This window comes from Echiichthys vipera, assembly GCF_963691815.1.
Source record: "Echiichthys vipera genome assembly, chromosome: 7".
Classification (NCBI taxonomy): domain Eukaryota; kingdom Metazoa; phylum Chordata; class Actinopteri; order Perciformes; family Trachinidae; genus Echiichthys; species Echiichthys vipera.
This window is the reverse complement of record NC_139832.1, coordinates 2,124,022-2,143,529: the sequence shown is the minus strand read 5'-3', so window position 1 is coordinate 2,143,529 and position 19,508 is coordinate 2,124,022. Positions and strand designations below refer to the sequence as shown.

Genomic DNA, 19,508 nt, shown 5'->3' with positions numbered 1-19,508 from the left:
CCCTAATCTTTGTTTCAAGTCTCGACCCACGAAAAGATTCAACCAAGCAGATCAGTGTCCTCTCTGGCACGCTGCGGCCGTACTGTACGGATGGGAGGGCAAACCAGAGGCTTACGGTGACAAATCCTGATTCGTCTCCAATGGCTTCTTAAACGTCCTCGACCCGTTCAGAGCGCACGGGTGTGTCCGTTATTACACCAAACCTAAACCTGCTGGAATGAGTGTTCAACTCTAGTTTCCAAAGACAGCAGTAATGTGAGGCTTCGTGTGGGGTAATGGGTCTCAATATTCATTCATTCATCTTCAACCGCTTATCCCTGGTTCGGGGTCGTGGGGGGGGGGGGGGGGGGGGCGCCAGTCTATCACAGGACACATAGAGACGAACAGAGGCAGACAACCATTCACACCTACGGGTGATTTAGAGTCATCAATGAACCCAACACCTGCATGTCTTTGGACTGTGGGAGGAAACCGGAGAACCCGGAGAAAACCCACGCAGACACGGGGACAACATGCAAACTCCACACAGAAGGGCCCCATTCGGGATTCGAACCAGGAACCCTCTTGCTGTGAGGCGACAGTACTAACCACTACACCACCGTGCAGCCCATGTGTTGCAATATAAAGCACAAAAAAAGCAAAAGTAGTATTCTTGGGTTTGAATATGTCCCGAGCAGCAGCAGCGGCTGATACAGGACACGACTTAGAACGTGTAGAGGAAAGAAGCCTGTGAATGTTCTCATGTGTCCAGGTCGTCGTTCTCCTCAAAGCAATTTCAGTCCAAAGCAACTGGACTTGGTTCTTTGTCAGGAAGATGTTTCACCTCTGCCTCAAGAGGCTTCATCAGCCTCTTGAGGCAGAGGAAAGAATATTTTCTAAAGCTACTTAAAGTGCAACTCTGGCACAAAATCCTCCCATGGTGTTTATCAGAACTTACATACGTCAACTAAGTCATCAAGACAGTTTTTTTGTGTGTAACAACTATTAACGGAGAAATCCAGGAGAGATGCTAACAGCCGGACGTGGCTAACAGTGATTAGCTCGGGGCAGTACGGTGAAGGCATTCAAAGGTCTTTTTTAACCACTAATGCTGCTGAAAATAACAGCAAACCTCTGCAGCAGCATGAGAAGAGTCCCTACACACACAAAGCATCATCAGCGTAGTTAGTGAAGCCAGAGTTTATTAAAGAGTGTTTCAGAGCGCCCTCCCACTGTGCCTCCGTCCCGTGCCCCGTGCTTTAGGGTCCTTGTCCCCCCCTCCAGGCCCGTTTGTACTCACACTACCTGGGCCTCGGAGAATGCTTCTTGCTGCCTATACGTCATCACGGCGTAACACGTCACACGCATTGATGACGTCATGGCGATGCGTGGCTTTGTTTCCAAATCTTTCCGTAGACCTCGGAGTTTTTGTGCGTCTTGTCGACTGTTTTTGAATCTTTTCATCGACCAAATCTGCAGTAAACACTCCACCTCCGCATCACACCAACGTGAACCTTTCACCGCCATTGTTTGAAATGTCCGCGCATGGTCCCTCCTTCTTTTTTCTACGTCCCAACAGGCGCACAGGAAATGACCTCAGAACCGCCGTAGGCCTCGTGCTCGTACACGTGCAAACGTGCTTTACCAAAGCCCACCTCTCCCAAACGGGCCGTAGACGGCAAGCGTGCCGCTCCTAGGCGCGGTACGCTTGCACTCACACTGGTCAAAGGAACCAGACTTTAACCTTTAAACATCCTGGGGCACAGTACGGAGAATCAGTGTGAGTGCGCCCTTAAAGACTTACCTACTGGCCCCTGTACCAGCTCCTCTCATAGTAAAGTCCATTACAGTGGATTAGCTAAGTCAATCCCAAAGGAAGGAGCCCATTGGTGCTTTGTTTTGTGTGTAGGGACTCTTCTCATGCTGCTGCAGAGGTATCAATCGTACTGGGGAGCAAACTTCTTACATCATGTCACCATCACATCACACACTGAGTCAAACACAAGAGCACTGCTGCTGCTGCTGCTGCTGCTGCTGCTGCTGCTGCTGCTGCTGCTGCTGCTGCTGCTGCTGCTGCTGCTGCTGCTGCTGCTGCTGCTGCTGCTGCTGCTGCTGCTGCTGTTATCCATTAAAGCTCCCTCCCTGCTGCGTGCTATTTCTTACAACATGCTTCCCTTCATTCTTGCAAACAGTCAGGTCGAAGTCACCTCAGTCCAAACAGAACAAGCTGATTAAACTCTCCACTTTCAACATCACGACAAGTCTCTTCCCGATCAGAGGCCTCGGGGCCTTTCTGCTTTAATGACTTAACCCTCACAGGAACATGCTGCACGTCTGTCTCTGCTGCGTTCTCTGAAGGCTTCAGGAGGGGAAATAAAACAGATGTGTGTGAGTGTGGAGTTACTGCAGTGATAGTGTTTGTCTCTGAGAAGCATTAGAGGATTACTTCTGTTGTTGTTGCCAGATATGGAGCCTCTGATACCCTTAATAAGCCAGTCGGACCACCGTGTCCAAACTCCTCTTTTCATGCTTGACAGCTCCGGTTTGGAGCTGATGTGTGACGCCCCAGCGCCTCTCAGACGTTTTAATCTGCAGATCCCACAGACTGAGAAGAGGATCACAGGATCAACAGAAGACACGAGAGGAGAGAAGCTGAACCTGCTCCGCGGCAGGTTCCAAATTAAAACACAGCAAAACATTAACAAACACAACAAATAACTACAAATTTATCAGGGCTGCCCCCAAATAGTTGACCGAGCATTGGTCGACCAAGAAATGATTAGCCGACCGAAATTTCATTGGTCGCAGGAAAAAAACTAAAAACATTTCGTGTCTTATCAAAATTAAGTGAAATTCTATGTGACTGGCTGGAAGGCTTTTAATTTGAAGGGCGAGACACTCACTCACTGTCAGTGTTTTGTTTTGTTTTTTAACAAGGCAGGTCCCTCAACATCGCGGATAGACACTTAATAATTAATAGCCTAGCGTGTCGGGAAATAACTGGAATAACTTTATAAGGAACAAGAAAGTCACATGACCTACCACCTTAAACATGTAACTAACGTTAGACGAACATGCCCTACCACCTTAAACATGTAAGTAACGTTATACGAACATGACCTACCACCTTAAACATGTAAGTAACGTTAGCCGAACATGACCTACCACCTTAAAACAAGTAGGTAAAGTTAGATGAACATGACCTACCACCTTAAAACATGTAACGTTAGACGAACATGGCCTACCACCTTAAATATGTAACTAATGTTAGACGAACATGACCTACCACCTTAAACATGTAAGTAACGTTAGACGAACATGACCTACCACCTTAAACATGTCAGTAACGTTAAACGAACATGACCTACCACCTTAAACATGTAAGCAACGTCAGACGAACATGACCTACCACCTTAAAACATGTAAGTAACGTTAGACGAACATGACCTACCACCTTAAAACATGTAAGCAACGTTAGACGATTATGACAGACCACCTTAAACATGTCAGTAACGTTAGACGAACATGACCTACCACCTTAAACATGTAAGTAACGTTAGACGAACATGACCTACCACCTTAAAACATGTAAGCAACGTTAGACAAACATGACCTTCCACCTTAAAACATGTAAGTAACGTTAGACGAACATGACCTACCACCTTAAATATGTCTGTAACGTTAGACGAACACGAGCTACCACCTTAAAACATGTAAGTCACGTTAGACGAACATGACCTACCACCTTAAACATGTAAGTAACGTTAGCCGAACATCACCTACCACCTTAAACATGTAAGTAACGTTAGCCGAACATGACCTACCACCTTAAACATGTAAGTAACGTTAGACAAACATGACATACCACCTTAAACATGTAAGTAACGTTAGACGAACATGACCTACCACCTTAAACATGTAAGTAACGTTAGACGAACATGACCTACCACCTTAAAACATGTAAGTAACGTTAGACGAACATGACCTACCACCTTAAACATGTAAGCAAAGTTAGACGAACATAACCGACCACCTTAAACATGTCAGTAATGTTAGACGAACATGACCTACCACCTTAAATATGTAAGTAACGTTAGACGAACATGACCTACCACCTTAAATATGTAAGTAACGTTAGACGAACATGACCTACCACCTTAAACATGTCAGTAACGTTAGACGAACATAACCGACCACCTTAAACATGTCAGTAACGTTAGACGAACATGACCTACCACCTTAAAACATGTAAGTAACATTAGACGAACATGACCTACCGCCTTAAAAAATGTAAGCAACGTTAGACGAACATGACCTACTACCTTAAACATGTAAGTAACGTTAGCCAAACATGACCTACCACCTTAAAACATGTAAGTAACGTTAGACGAACATGATCTACCACCTTAAACATGTAAGTAACGTTAGCCGAACATGACCTACCACCTTTAAACATGTAAGCAACGTTAGACGAACATGACCTACCGCCTTAAACATGTCAGTAACGTTAGACGAACATGACCTACCACCTTAAACATGTAAGTAACGTTAGCCTAGCTACCTGCCAATGTCGGACCGAAGTTTGAAAGCAGAGATAAACACATTTTTATTATTTTTATATGCTAGCATTAGACTACTGTGTGTACTTTGCCGGTGTCATTAACAGGCGGCAGACTTATAGCGCGCGTCTGTTCGCACTCGTAAAATAATGGTTATTAATTATGTTCAATTATGTTATACAGTCGCTGAGGCTATATTAGGGGGGTAAAAAAATAAAAAATATATATAAAGAGAGAGAGAGAGAGAGAGAGAGAGAGAGAGAGAGAGAGAGAGAGAGAGAGAGAGAGAGAGAGAGAGATCTATATAGATATATACGCATCGATTAGTCGACTAATTGCTCCATGAAAATCCCCTCAAATAACACACGCACACACACACACGCACGCACGCACACACGCACACACACGCACACACACACACACACACACACGCACACGCACACACACACACACACACCTGCGCGTTCACCTCAAAGTTGAAGCGCACAAAGTTAAAAAATCACCGAAGTTTCAACCAAACCCAAACACGCGAGCAGGTTTGAGAGTTTCCAGTCATGTGAGGACAGAACATGAACGTGAGTCTTACCGTGTCGGCACAGGAGGATCAAGTGCGCGGCCAGGAGCAGCCAGCAGCCCGGGGTCTCCATGCTCCGGGGGGTGGGGGGGGAGAACCGCTCACAGATGCGTAAAACAGACAAAAGAGACGATGGTGTTGCGGGGAGCAGGTCCCGGTCCGGCCCGCAGCCCTCACAGCTCCATGCCGCTCCGCTCTGCTCCGCTCCTGCCTGCCGCTCTCTCGGTTGTGGTCTTGCAGCCGTGTGTGTGTGTGTGTGTGTGCGTGTGTGTGTGGTTGTACAGATCCCGGGTCCCGGTGCTCCGCTGCGTCCGCTCCGTCCGCTCTCCTCCACACCGACTGACAGACTGAAGACGCGCCGTCAGAGTGAAGCTGTGCACCGCCCACAGCCCGCAGCCACACCGGCCTCACTTCCTCCACACATGAACCCCACAGGGACTCAACACACTGACATTATTATGTTTAATAGTTATTTATGAAAGTCTGTCACTCTTATTTATGGGTTTATTGTTTGTTTTTAATACAATAATTAAAAGTTAAAGAGGAATAAATAAATAAAGAATAACGAGAGGATCATTAATACATGAATCAGGGAGTAAAGATATTAAGGTGGATGCAGTATTAGATATTTAAAACATCCATTTGAATTAATACATTTATCTGACTTCACGTTGTTTGTTTGTGTCTGTAGATTTATATGAAATTAAACCAAAGTTAACACTAGATAATGCCTCATTTGCATATTTAAACAGAACATTTCAGCAAACTTTAAACACCAAATATAACTGTCTTAATGTCTGTAATGATCATATATTAATATTCTAATATTTTGACTCTATTCTTCACCTGAAGTGTTGAATAAATGTGTTTAAATGATTTTAAATCTGCACTTAAAGACGCCAAACTTTCATTTCTCTCTGTAATCTGAAGGTTTTTGCATTCACAGCCTCATTTTTACAACATTTATTCATAAAAACATGCAGAAAACTGATGATTTATGGACTGATACAAAGAGATCTGTGTAAAAAACTTTGACTTTTATTATGTTAACAAAATAAAACAAGAATTTTGAACCTGGTTTTTATCCAACGTTCACATTTCTGTCCTGGAAACGATGAAAATGAGCTCATATTTCATACGTTTCTGCCTCATTTGCATATTTAAACAGAACATTATATAACTAAATATAACTGTCTTAATGTCAGTAATGATCTTTTATTAATATATTAATGTTTTGACTCTATTCTTCACCTGAAGTGTTGAATAAATGTGTTTAAATGATTTTAAATCTGCACTTAAAGACGCCAAACTTTCATTTCTCTCTGTAACCTGAAGGTTTTTACGTTCACAGCCTCATTTTTACAACATTTATTCATAAAAACATGCAGAAAACTGATGATTTTCTAATTTACGGAGTGATACAAAGAGATCTGTGTTAAAAACTTTGACTTTTATTATGTCGACAAAATAAAACAAGAATTTTGAACCTGGTTTTTATCCAACGTTCACATTTCTGTCCTGGAAACGATGAAAATGAGCTCATATTTCATAAGTTAACGCCTCATTTGCATGATGTCAGCTGGGATCGGCTCCAGTCCCCCTGCAACCCCGAACCAGGGATAAGCGGTTGAAGATGAATGAATGAATGAACATAAGTCTGTGAATGTTCTCATGTGTCCAGGTCGTCGTTCTCCTCAAGCAGCTTCAGTCCAAAGCAACTGGACTTGGTTCTTTGTCAGGAAGACGTTTCACCTCTCATCCAAGAGGCTTCATCAGTTCATGTACACATCTGACCAGGACCAGGACCAGGACCAGGACCAGGACCAGGCTGGACCAGGACCAGGACCAGGACCAGGACCAGGACCAGGCTGGACCAGGACCAGGACCAGGACCAGGCTGGGACTGGACCAGGCTGGGACTGGACCAGGATCAGGACCAGGACCAGGCTGGGACTGGACCAGGTTGGGACTGGACCAGGACCAGGACCAGGCTGGGACTGGACCAGGACCAGGACCAGGACCAGGCTGGGACTGGATCAACTTACTGGTGTGAGATCCAGGTACTAAGTGGAGAAGGGGCAGGAATGAAAAAGCTAATGCTTCTTCTAGCCAGTTGAGGTGGTTCAGGATCATCTGGTAAGGATGAACCCTGGGCGCCTCCCTAGGGAGGTGTTCCAGGCACGTCCAGCTGGGAGGAGGCCTCGGGGAAGACCCAGGACCAGGTGGAGAGATTAGATCTCCACACTGGCCTGGGAACGCCTCAGGATCCCCCAGTTAGAGCTGGTTAATGTGGCCCGGGAAAGGGAAGTTTGGGGTCCCCTGCTGGAGCTGCTGCCCCCGAGACCTGATCCCGGATAAGAGGCTGAAGATGAGATGAGTGAAGAGTTTATACGGCCGTGATCAGAGGCAGACTGGAGAGGAAGAAGACGCCTGAGAACTCATTCAAACTAAACAAAATGCTCTTTATCATCGTGTATGTGCCTCGTTATAAGCTCAGTATCCTTAAAGTTGTACTTCCTGCTGCATCCTCAGAGTTTTACCGTGACAGGAAGTCGTCGACGAGGCTCCGCAGACCGCAGACGGCAGGGAGTCATGAACACGGCGTGAGGAGTAATTGAGTGAAGCGGCCTGAGAGGAGTGTGTTTTGGTGTTTAAGTGTGTGTGTGACGGAGGTCACCGGGCGACCGAACGACCTCCTGACCCCGGAGAGACGCTGCCGCACCGCGCTGAAATGGAGACCGAGACATCAGCGGTGACCCAGAAATCCCAATTCACTCTGGGAATGTGTGTGTGTGTGTGTGTGTGTGTGTGTGTGTGTGTGTGTGTGTGTGTGTGTGTGTGTGTGTGTGTGTGTGTGTGTGTGTGTGTGTGTGTGTGTGTGTGTGTGTGTGTTTCTTACGTTGCATGTATCCAACATTTCAAACCTTTGAGGCTTCTTAAGAGGCTTGAATAAACGGTTAAGTTTAGACGACTAAAGGCGACGGTTAAGTTTAGACGACTAAAGGCGACGGTTAAGTTTAGACGACTAAAGGCGACGGTTAAGTTTAGACGACTAAAGGAGACGGTTAAGTTTAGACGAATATAGGCGACGGTTAAGTTTAGATGACTAAAGGAGATGTTTGGGGCGGTCGGTGGCACCGTGGTCAGAGCAGTCCCCCCGTATAAAGAGGCTGAAGGTCCTCGAGGCCGCATGTCTCCCCCTCTGTCTGTCTCTCACCCCATTTCCTGTCTATCCTATAATAAAAGGCTTGAGCACTGCCCCCCCCCCCAAAAAAAGGCAACCATTAAGTTTAGACGACAAAAGGTGACGGTTAAGTGTAGACAACAAAAGGTGACTGAGTCAAAAGTCCTGTTCTGGGACCCATCCACCCCCCGACCCTCCTCCGTACGTGGATTTCAGCGCTCTTATATCACCTGATTTCTCTCTTTGCTCCGGACGTCACATCCACAGTCACAAATACACACAGATTACACTACGTAACGTTTCACAGTCGCCCGTGTGTGAATGAGGAGAGCGTGGGAAGAACCAGGGTCTCAGCTCTCGCCGTTTCACCCCAGGGTGGTTCTTCTTCTCTGGATCACCTCTGAAAAAAGACTCTGCGTGTTGTTTTTAGGGGGAAATTAATGGATGGAGAACATTTGTGAACCTGATGAGATGAACCTTTTGGTTGTGACTCTTCTCCTCGGTTCGAGAGCTGCGTTCCTGCCTCTCAGAAGACGACGAACGCGGCGGCGTTGCTTCCTCACAACCCTCTAACCAAAGTGTCTCGTTTCAGTCTGAACCACTGGCTCAGATTTTTTAACCTCACAATAAACGACCACGCCACCCCCTCCTTTACTGGAGCGCATACATTTGCATAATTTACTCTGGATTATCTTTAATTTATGCAGAAACCGCTTTCCACTTGTTAGGTTGAATGTTTCCAAGGGGGCTAATAAAATTAGTTGTACTCCCACAGAGAGGCCTATTCAAGGGTTTTTCTTTTTTTGGGGGGCTTTGGGACGGTTTCGCATGACTTTCCTGCGAACTGCGCTCACACTCGGGGTGATGTTTCCCTCCAACATGAGCCTCTGACCCGGAGCGATCTCCAGAGGAAAGCTAAGGGGCCTGATAGTCTTTTTTATTCGACTCTTTGCTGCGTGACTCATTTCTCGCGGCGCCCAGGACAAAACAAGCGGCCGCGAGGAAGGCAGGAAACTGCTCGGCTGCTCTGAGGTTGGGGACGGTTCTGCGGAGGTTATTGATCGTGCGGGGAAGCAGCCACCGATCGATCGATCAACAAAATCAGCACAGGAAGTGAATGTGTTGACGCCCCAACACTCCTCCCGACGCGTATTTTGGCACTCTTGCGGTAAACGTCGCGGTAAAATAGAGTATCATAGTGCGTAAACTATCATACGGACCTGTTGATGTGTTTATAATAAAGCCGTGAGCAGCTACGGAAAACTTTTGTCTCTGGTGTTTGAGCAGCGACCGAACCGATCAGCGTTGGTTTCTTTGGTGGATTGAAGTGAAACAGAAGCAACTGTTGAGTGTAAACAACATGGAGGCTTCCACGGATGAGATGAGCAGCTATGGAGCAAGCCGCTCACTAATTCTTTGTTCTCTGGATCCTTCTGTTGAATATGGACCGGGCTCCTGAAATTGGGCCTTTGATCCGTAAATTCACGTTAAACACAAAGGGAAAATCTCCTTTACCCACATGTTGTTTCCTTTCTGAGCTTTGCCTCCACGCTGTTAGCACGTCACACGCTTCAGTCATCTGATTGGTTGGTTTGGCCCGTATGTTGGTGATAGACAGATGGTTTATCCAATCAGAAACCAGGATTTTCACCCCTTCACCAAAAGATCTTTAAACCAGAGTTCAGATGGATCTGCTGAGACCAGGAGAATCCATCCATCTGGAGGCGTCAGTTTAGTGGTTTTATGGATAAAGAGTTGATGCTGAACGAATCAGTTCTGACGTAGAGGACATTGAACTCATATGACATCAGCTGTTTCCTGTCGGCGTCTTCCTGGATCTTCCTTTAATGTGTCGTTTCGTCTGCTGAGAGAATGAGAATGATGCGACTCCATCTGACGGACTCAGGTTATCTGTTGTTGCTTGTAAGAGCATCTTTTGTTTTATCGTTTACCAAAATCAATACAATAAAAATCACCATTAAATAAACTGTGGTTTGAAGGGAAACAAACCTCCAGGTAGAGAAACTAACGATGATGGTAAAATCATTACCCACACTTACAGTAACAATCATCTAGACTTACCATAATGACTGTAGTTGTGTGCACACAGTTTTCCTGTTCAATTTCAGTTTGACCTCCCAATGATGTTGTTGTTGTTATTGTTACTCGTAGAACTACAAAGATAAAACCTGAACAGCCATAACACAGATTCTGGAGTCCACTTACAGATGACCTATTTTGCTGACTCACTTCCTGGTCCACAGGACAAATCACAGCACTTGTATCTTTGTTTCAACACTGATGGAAGAAATAATGTGGAGGTGATTCCTCTTACAGTCTCAGAGACAACAGGGTCCAGCCCTCGGATGATGTTACGTGGGAAACAGAACGGAACGGACAAACACCAGATCCCCCGAGGGGAAGGTTCCCAGGGCGTCTCTCAGGACATCAGATAAGTTTTTATTGTCGATGTGTTTTTAACCTTTTTTTTCCCAGAGTGAGCTGAGCTTTGTGCTCGTCTCCAGCTCCGCCCTGCTCCGAGTTAATGCAGGTCAGCGCTTTCACACACACACGCCACATTTCCTCTATTTACCTGTGAGCATTTTAAGATGCGTCATAGTTAAAGGTTGAATATGTAAAGTCTTTATTAAGAGCCATTGTGACCACTATTGCATCATATTTAACAGTCATAGTTGTTGTTTATGTCTTTTATTGATGTTTTCTCGTGTTTTTAGGGATAATTGTTGGAGCTCGTGTTGTGTCTCAAGACAAATTTCCGTGCAAATGTAAAACAAAGTCTTATCTTATACATATGTTTTAATTATACACCCGCGGGGCGTTTTGAGGGGTACAGAATTAAAGTATTGCTTTTCGATAAAAAATATATATTTAGTCTGAACCAGAGTCACTATAGGCCGAGCATTCACTCCATGGACTGAGAGAAAGGAGTTCAACGGCATTCAAACGCACGCCCACATGGCTACGTTACTTCTTGATGCTAACATCACTTTCATGTTTACTTAGCTGGAACGGCTAACGCTAATGGCTAACAGCTAACAGCTAACAGCTAACGGTAACTGTCAGTCAAACTCCCCTGTAATACTTGTTTTTATGGTTCGATTTGCCAGAGGGGGCGACACAGTGGTGTGTTGGAAAGCACTGTCACCTCACATTGAGAGGGTTCCTGGTTCAAATCCCGGCTGGGGCCCTTCTGTGTGGAGTTTGCATGTTCTCCCTGTGTCTGCGTGGGTTTTCTCCGGGTTCTCCGGTTTCCTCCCACAGTCCAAAGACGTGCAGGTGTTCGGTTCATTGATGACTCTAAATCACCCGTAGGTGTGAATGGTTGTCTGTCTCTGTTCGTCTCTATGTGCCCTGTGATAGACTGGCGTCCTGTCCAGGGTGGACCCCGCCTCACGCCCGATGTCAGCTGGGATCGGCTCTAGCCCCCCCACGACCCCGACAGGGACAAGAGGCTGAAGATGAATGAATGATAATGGGTTCAAACAATTATTTTGTTGTTGTTGCGACTCCGATCTTGAGACACTAGATGGCGATGTCCTGCTCGTTCTACATACGACTGGATTGGATGGTTTCCCTACATGGATTTTAGCGCTCCCCTGATTTCCTTTTTGCTCTGGATGTCATTTCTACAGTAAAAGCTAAGTTGTTAACACAGAAACTACAGTGCATTATTTTTCATTGGTAAACAACAGTGAACGAGGACAGCCACGGTGGTCCTGTGTGATTTCTGCCTCCCCTAAAAATACTCCTATATGTCAAGAGTTTCTAGATCGATGGATAAACCTTTTAACCTGACTCTCCAGATCGATGATTCTCCTGGTCTCAGCAGATCCATCTGAACTCTGGTTTAAAGATCTTTAGTGAAGGGGTGAAAATCCTGGTTTCTGATTGGATAAACCATCTGTCTGTCACCAACACACGGGCCAAACCAACCAATCAGATGAGTGAAGCGTGTGACGTGCTAACAGCGTGGAGGCAAAGCTCAGAAAGGAAACAACATGTGGGTAAAGGAGATTTTCCCTTTGTGTTTAACGTGAATTTACGGATCAAAGGCCCAATTTCAGGAGCCCGGTCCATATTCAACAGAAGGATCCAGAGAACAAAGCCGTGCACGTACTGACCCGGACAATGATAGACACATTTATAGACTAATAAAAACAGACATTATACATATTTTAGGCTGCTCTGCTTCAACAGTGCGTCTTATATTTCTCTATATGTGATGTTGTGATTCGGATGAGGTGACGCTGTAACTGCAGCAGTGGAGTTGAATGTGTCACACTGGAGATAATCTCCCCCCTCTATCAATACATGGATTGAGGTAATGAGGTCATGTCACGCACAACAGACTGGGTGTCATTAAACCCCCCCCCCCCCGCTACCGCACTCACTGTTAACCCCCCCCTCCCTCCTGACAGAAGGGGTCAGAGGTCGGGCTCTGGAGCTGGTAACAGTCAGGAGGCAGGTTCAGAGCCCTCTGGGGATCCTCATCGAACCCACACACTGGTGTTTCTGTCACGTCACAGAAGCATCGAGTCCCATCCATCGACCACGCGGGTCAAGTTCACAACAGAGCGTCCGGTCACATCCAACATCAAACACAGTTCAACCGCCGACAGGAAGTCAGGAAGCAGCGAGAGACGGACCAACACACGTTTGGTCTTTCCCAACGGCAACGTCCGGGTCTGAGAAGTGAAGCCGATGGTGAAGTGTCTTAAAGCTGCGCTCTCGCTAATGTCCAGCAGGAGGAGACTCCACTTAAAGCTGCATTCTCTCTAATGTCCAGCAGGAGGAGACTCCACTTAAAGCTGCATTCTCTCTAATGTCCAGCAGGAGGAGACTCCACTTAAAGCTACATTCTCTCTAATGTCCAGCAGGGGGAGACTCCACTTAAAGCTGCATTCTCTCTAATGTCCAGCAGGAGGAGACTCCACTTAAAGCTGCATTCTCTCTAATGTCCAGCAGGAGGAGACTCCACTTAAAGCTGCATTCTCTCTAATGTCCAGCAGGAGGAGACTCCACTTAAAGCTGCATTCTCTCTAATGTCCAGCAGGGGGAGACTCCACTTAAAGCTGCATTCTCTCTAATGTCCAGCAGGAGGAGACTCCGCTTAAAGCTGCATTCTCTCTAATGTCCAGCAGGAGGAGACTCCACTTAAAGCTGCATTCTCTCTAATGTCCAGCAGGAGGAGACTCCACTTAAAGCTGCATTCTCTCTAATGTCCAGCAGGGGGAGACTCCACTTAAAGCTGCATTCTCTCTAATGTCCAGCAGGAGGAGAGTCCACTTAAAGCTGCATTCTCTCTAATGTCCAGCAGGAGGAGACTCCACTTAAAGCTGCATTCTCTCTAATGTCCAGCAGGAGGAGACTCCACTTAAAGCTGCATTCTCTCTAATGTCCAGCAGGAGGAGACTCCACTTAAAGCTGCATTCTCTCTAATGTCCAGCAGGAGGAGACTCCACTTAAAGCTGCATTCTCTCTAATGTCCAGCAGGAGGAGAGTCCACTTAAAGCTGCATTCTCTCTAATGTCCAGCAGGAGGAGACTCCACTTAAAGCTGCATTCTCTCTAATGTCCAGCAGGAGGAGACGCCACTTAAAGCTGCATTCTCTCTAATGTCCAGCAGGAGGAGACTCCACTTAAAGCTGCATTCTCTCTAATGTCCAGCAGGAGGAGACTCCACTTAAAGCTGCATTCTCTCTAATGTCCAGCAGGAGGAGACTCCACTTAAAGCTGCATTCTCTCTAATGTCCAGCAGGGGGAGACTCCACTTAAAGCTGCATTCTCTCTAATGTCCAGCAGGGGGAGACTACACTTAAAGCTGCATTCTCTCTAATGTCCAGCAGGAGGAGACTCCACTGGCTCCATAAAGAAGTGTGATTGTATAGGAGTCAATGAGAAAACGAGCCTAAACTTCTCTCTTGATTTATTTCCTCAGTAAAAATTTTCTTAATGAGTTTATGTCTCAAGTCTTCTTTAATACAGCATGATCCTCATTTAGTAAAGTATGGTCCCATTTAGAGTCAAACAGACCATAATGTAGGGGATGCTTTGGGGTGTCCCAATTTCTCTGCTGGCTCCAATGGCTTTAAAATAATAGTCCACCACCAGTGAGTGACGTCACAGAGGCTACGTCCACTTCTTTTAGAGCAGTCTATTCATGGGTTTAATTGACAATAACAAAAATATAGAATATCAGCAGAGGTTTGCTTTAAAGTTACGCTGAAACTCTAAAGGGAATAAATCCTGTGAAAACCCTGAAGCCCAGGTGGAAGACACTGGAAGAATATCAGGTAAAACATTTGTTTATTTCCGAAACATCCTTTTCAGCTAAACACGGCGGTAATTGGACGTTTAATTTAGGTGGAAACGTCTGTTGGGGCATGTTTAGGAGTCCAAACAAACAGTGTGTAACATCAAGATGAATGTGACTCCTCCTGTTAACTCTACATGTTTACTTTGAAGGCCGAGGCCTTGTTGATTTAGGTGATGGGAACCGGTCGCTCCGCGCTCCGTTCAACTTTGATGTTTCCTCGACCTTTGTTGGGACGGCTCTGAATCGTGGCCAGTTGGTTGGTTGGCAGCCATTGAACCTTTTGCGAAGATTAACTGTTATTACCGGCGTCTTTGTGCGTCCGGGCTGCTCTCTGCATACCAGCAGCGAAACAAAACGCTCCTCTCCAGGCTCTCCAGTGGAGGAGGCTTCAGAAAACAGCCGTTCTGGTTCGCTTTTATCTGCACACTGACGAGAGTATAAGAGCACTGAGAGCACTAAGTGGTCTCTCTCAACTGACAACAAGTTCCTTTTTAGGAGAGAAGAGGTCCGATATGCACTGTATTAGCCCCACACATGCACACAATGGAAAAACTTTCTATTTTGGGACAGACGAGGTCGCAGATCACCTTAATAAAGAGGCAGGAATGTGTTGAGGCACTTGTGCGTTCATTTCAACTATACGATCTCTGACTCTCCTCGCTCAGCCTCCTGCAGCACTAATGAGCTTTGCATTCAGCCATTTATTCAGGCAGTCCTGCTTCTATTTGAAACACATGGTGGGTTACATGCTGCCAACACACGTGACCTTTGACCCCTGCTGCACTCCACAACACACGGTCACGAATGTTGCGTTGAATGTGTTTGTGCTGGAGGAAGAGAAATTGTAGCAGCTCATAAAGCTGAGATGTCCAGCTGTCACCTGGAGTTTCTGCGGAGTTTAGAGGACTAGACATGGCTCTCACCTGTGACAGCAAACATGGAGGTGGCTCAGGATATAATCATTTACAGCTCAGGTGAGAACTCTAATATTAAAAAAGGTTTTACCTTAAGGTGATATGTTTAACTTGTTTGTTTCAACCATAGACTGTATGTAAGGACGGATGACTTGACGGCTCTCTGAAAGTGAAGCCAAAGCATCTGTATCGCCCCCCTGGTGGCTGGCTGATGGTGGTGATAGTGGACGGGACACGGGCCAACGTAAAAAGTCAAAGTCCACCTCCAACAGATTCTTCCCAAAGATGGTTTCTATTGATGTAGGTACTGTACTTCTTATGTACGCTTATGTCTTTTAATGTTGGGGTGGGCGTGGACCAAGCCCCAACCAAAGCGACTTCCTGGTTGATGCAATAAGGAAGTGCCAAAAATGCAAAAGCGTCAGTTCTCTGAGTGTCCACTAGGGGCAGGTTTCATAACAGAGCAGTTTCTCATTGAGCCCCATGTTAAACAGGCCGTTTACACAGCATCATTAAACCTGTTTAAGGACAAAAGAACCCTCAAGTCTGTATGTTTAGGTGATATCTCCATGACAACACCGAGGGGGAGGGGCTAGTTTTTATTTTATTGGAGGTTAAAGTTTATGAATAATTAGGGGCGTGGCCTCTTGAGTGACAGCTAGCCTCTGACCCTCACTTCTCCTCAGAGGTAAACGTCAGCCAGATGGACGTACGCCCCTCCCCCCAACGTCACATACATGCCCTTTTTTGGTAATAGGAAATGAGGCGGAGTCAAAGTCTGACAAGATGGAGACTCCCGTAGGCGAGGAAGATTGGATCAAGCTGAGAGAACGGACCCGGACGGAGACGCTACGTCCATTTTTTATACAGTCTACGGTTTGGACGTCACTTCAATGACTCTTCGATGACGTAAGTCTACCGGTTGATCACTATTGCCTGGTCTGGTTGCAAAATTACGGAGGAAGTGGAGCCATTTTGATCCCAACTCATCACATACAGTACAGGCGATTTGTTGGGACCCTTTGGCCTCACTTGTCAATGCACTGGGTAGCCCTGTACGTCAAAATGTGAGGCTCCAATACGGTGCCTGTAGTAGAAAGTCGTTGATGGGGTTGAAATAAGTTTGTTTGATGATACGTTTACATTTCAAAGCCTGCTGAGGTTCATACGGATGCTCAAAGGTGCCTTGTTTGTCGACGTCGAACGCAGAGGATCGTGACAAAACGACGTATTTGACGCCCTGGGAATGAAAACAGGCAGTTTGTCGGATCAGATGATGGTGTGTGTGTTGCTGCCTCACCTGTAGGTGTGTCGATGTACATATTTACGTGATAATGTCTCATCAAGCTAATGAATACCACATATTGGATCACCCTGGTTTTGATAAAGACAGAAACAGATTAATTTGGAGTCTATGGTAAGAATATTAAAGAGTTACTGTATTTGATTGATTTTAATGAATGGGAAACTCGCATCACTGAGCGTTTACCTAATTGTTGCTGTGCTGTGTGGCGGTATACAGTGACTCCTTGAGAGGTCAAATCAGATCAAATCAGATCAATGAACTCAGTTGGAGCGAAGTCGTCTGCCATTCGTGAGTAAAGCTGGAGTGAAAAATGTTTATGTCACCAAAAACACCGTTAATGACCTGAAATTGAATTTGCAGTTTGTCTCTTGACCAGCAGGAGGAGACCTCTGCGGCTTCTTCTGTCCTCGGTTTGACAGATTTGGTTGTAAACGAGGCGTGAGTCCCCCCCCCCCCCAAACAGAGCGATTTTTCAAACGAGCGTTGGCTTTTTCTGAATAAACCTTCCCACCGGTCCAAAAAGGAGGCGTTTGCTGGCGACCCCGGGCACAACAGAGCCACCTGACAGAGCCGCCAGCCAGCAGAAATTCACCTCAATGCCTTCGGAAAAGCGGCTTGCAACCGAGAGAGGAGAAAGGAGAAAGGCCTTAAAGAAAAAGAGTCTGCAGAGTGCAACTCCCAGCTGAAACTCTGAGTTTCCTAGCAACATGCTCTGCAGGATGAAACCCAGAGTTTTGTTGACATCTCTGGATATGCTTCTTTTTTTTTAAATTCAGTGTTTTTCTGTGGTTTTAATACGTAAATACCAGTGTGTTGATTTCGTAATTGCACAGGGTTCTGTTAAACTAATGTTTGTTATCCCCAGAAACTCAAATCCAACCACACACATGCGTTTCTCCCTCAGTGAATTCCCAACAGCAGGATTCACAGAAGCCTTTGCATGTGTTGTTCTTTCACTGTAATCTTCCCTCTCCCTCGGACCTGTTGAATCTTAAACCTCGCAGCCCCCCCCCCCATTCTCCCCTTCCAAGAAAAAAAAAGAAACCAAAACAAAAGCACGAATGCATAATTAATATAGTGAAGCTGCGTTTTTAATTGTTGCCGGTCTTCAAAGTTGCCCAGGGGCATTGTCTCTCGGTTAGGGCCGGCTGCTTCCGATGGCAGAGCTTCATTCAGGTCTTTTTAGGGCCAGAGCGCTGCAGAAGCACCGGCAGACAACGGCTCCAAGCTCGCCTCTTTTCTCAGGGTGTCTGCCCGCACAATGGACTTCCTTAGGCTGCACACAAAAGAGGCTGGCGCATGAAAAAACACCCAAATTCAATGGCATTCCTCTCCACAATGCGCTCTGAGAATATGTGTGTCACTCTCCTTCTCTCTCTCTTCTCTTTCAGCACCGCGTGATGTATTAGGATGATGTGTGGGGAACAGGAAGTGATATATTCCTGCGTTGAAATCGTGTAAAAAAAGTGAGAATGGAGACAATTAAGAAGAAACGAGACTTAGACGCTACAGCCATGCTAGCAGCTTGTCCTTATGCACAGTGATGATTCCAGTTAAGTGCTAATGTCAGCATGCTAACATGCTCACAATAACAATGCTGACTTTCAGCAGGTGTCATTTTCACCATCTTTGTTTAGCATGTTACTTGTCTATGACTTGGACAGGTTGGGAGTTTGACCTGATGATGGCGCTATAGAGGATCACCAAAGTCATTACATTACAAAGTTGTTCTGATCACGAAATGCCTCCTATATTGCCTAAAAGGCTGGTATCGGTATCAGCGAGTACGCGAGTCTATGCACTGATTGGATCGACTTTACAGTAGTTTGTTTTTTCCATTTGACTGATAAGAAAATTAAGTTCTGTGGCATTCGTCCTATGTCCATGTTTTACAAACCTGAGTTAGGCCCTCAACATCGCACTCCCGTGCACATTGTGATTGCTGATGTTTTGATCATTTCAGTTTTTGTTCAAATGCGTAGTGCCCCCCCTCCTCCGCGGTTAGGGTTAGAGATAAGGTTTGGTGACGTGTGGATTACATAGTTGAAACACATATCAATGGGGAAACAGTTGCAGACAACAATGCTCAATTTCACGTTCATTAGTTGCAAAAGGAAACGTCCAGTTCCTCAAAAACATGAGCACGCTTAATGAACGGTGCCGTTTATGGTTGTTCATGCAAGCGACGTCACTTTAGGGCCTTTGTCAGACTTCACACAGCTCCCTCTGGAGACACTTAAGGCATCTCATCTCATCTGTATACTACTTTAAAAAACATACGCAATAGTACCGAACACCTGTAAACTGACTCTTAATGTGTAGAAATGAAATGTTACCATGTAGGGACTAGGGTTGCCACCGACCGAGGATTTTTCCCTTGCAGTCTTGGAGCAGTTGCCACTGACACACACTGTAACACTGTCGCTGGTCAGATGGGGTGACATTAGCTCCCCTATCACATCCTCCGTGTGAGGCGTTGCAGGGGGTGAGTTGGGAGCCGGAGGTTGGTGGGGTTTGGGGGGTAGCTAAACCATTGTCGGGTGCACATTGAGCACCGTTGGCACGCCGGCCGGCAGCTTACTACCGCGGGGCCACTGGGAGCCACAAAAGGGCCACGACAGAGTGAGAGCCGGGCTGCGTGAACGTCACCAACACCC

At 46.1% G+C, this 19,508-nt stretch overlaps 1 protein-coding gene across 1 annotated transcript in view; it reads right to left on the bottom strand.

Moving 5' to 3' along the window:
- The window catches only part of ptprz1a (protein tyrosine phosphatase receptor type Z1a), a 106,115-nt gene extending 100,679 nt beyond the window's left edge, over positions 1–5,436 (bottom strand). The window contains exon 1 of the mRNA XM_083917164.1: positions 5,125–5,436. Within this exon, the coding sequence (XP_083773290.1) occupies positions 5,125–5,185 (61 nt within the window). The 5' untranslated portion in view covers positions 5,186–5,436. The remainder of the gene's footprint in view (positions 1–5,124) is intronic.
- Positions 5,437–19,508: the final 14,072 nt, after the last annotated feature.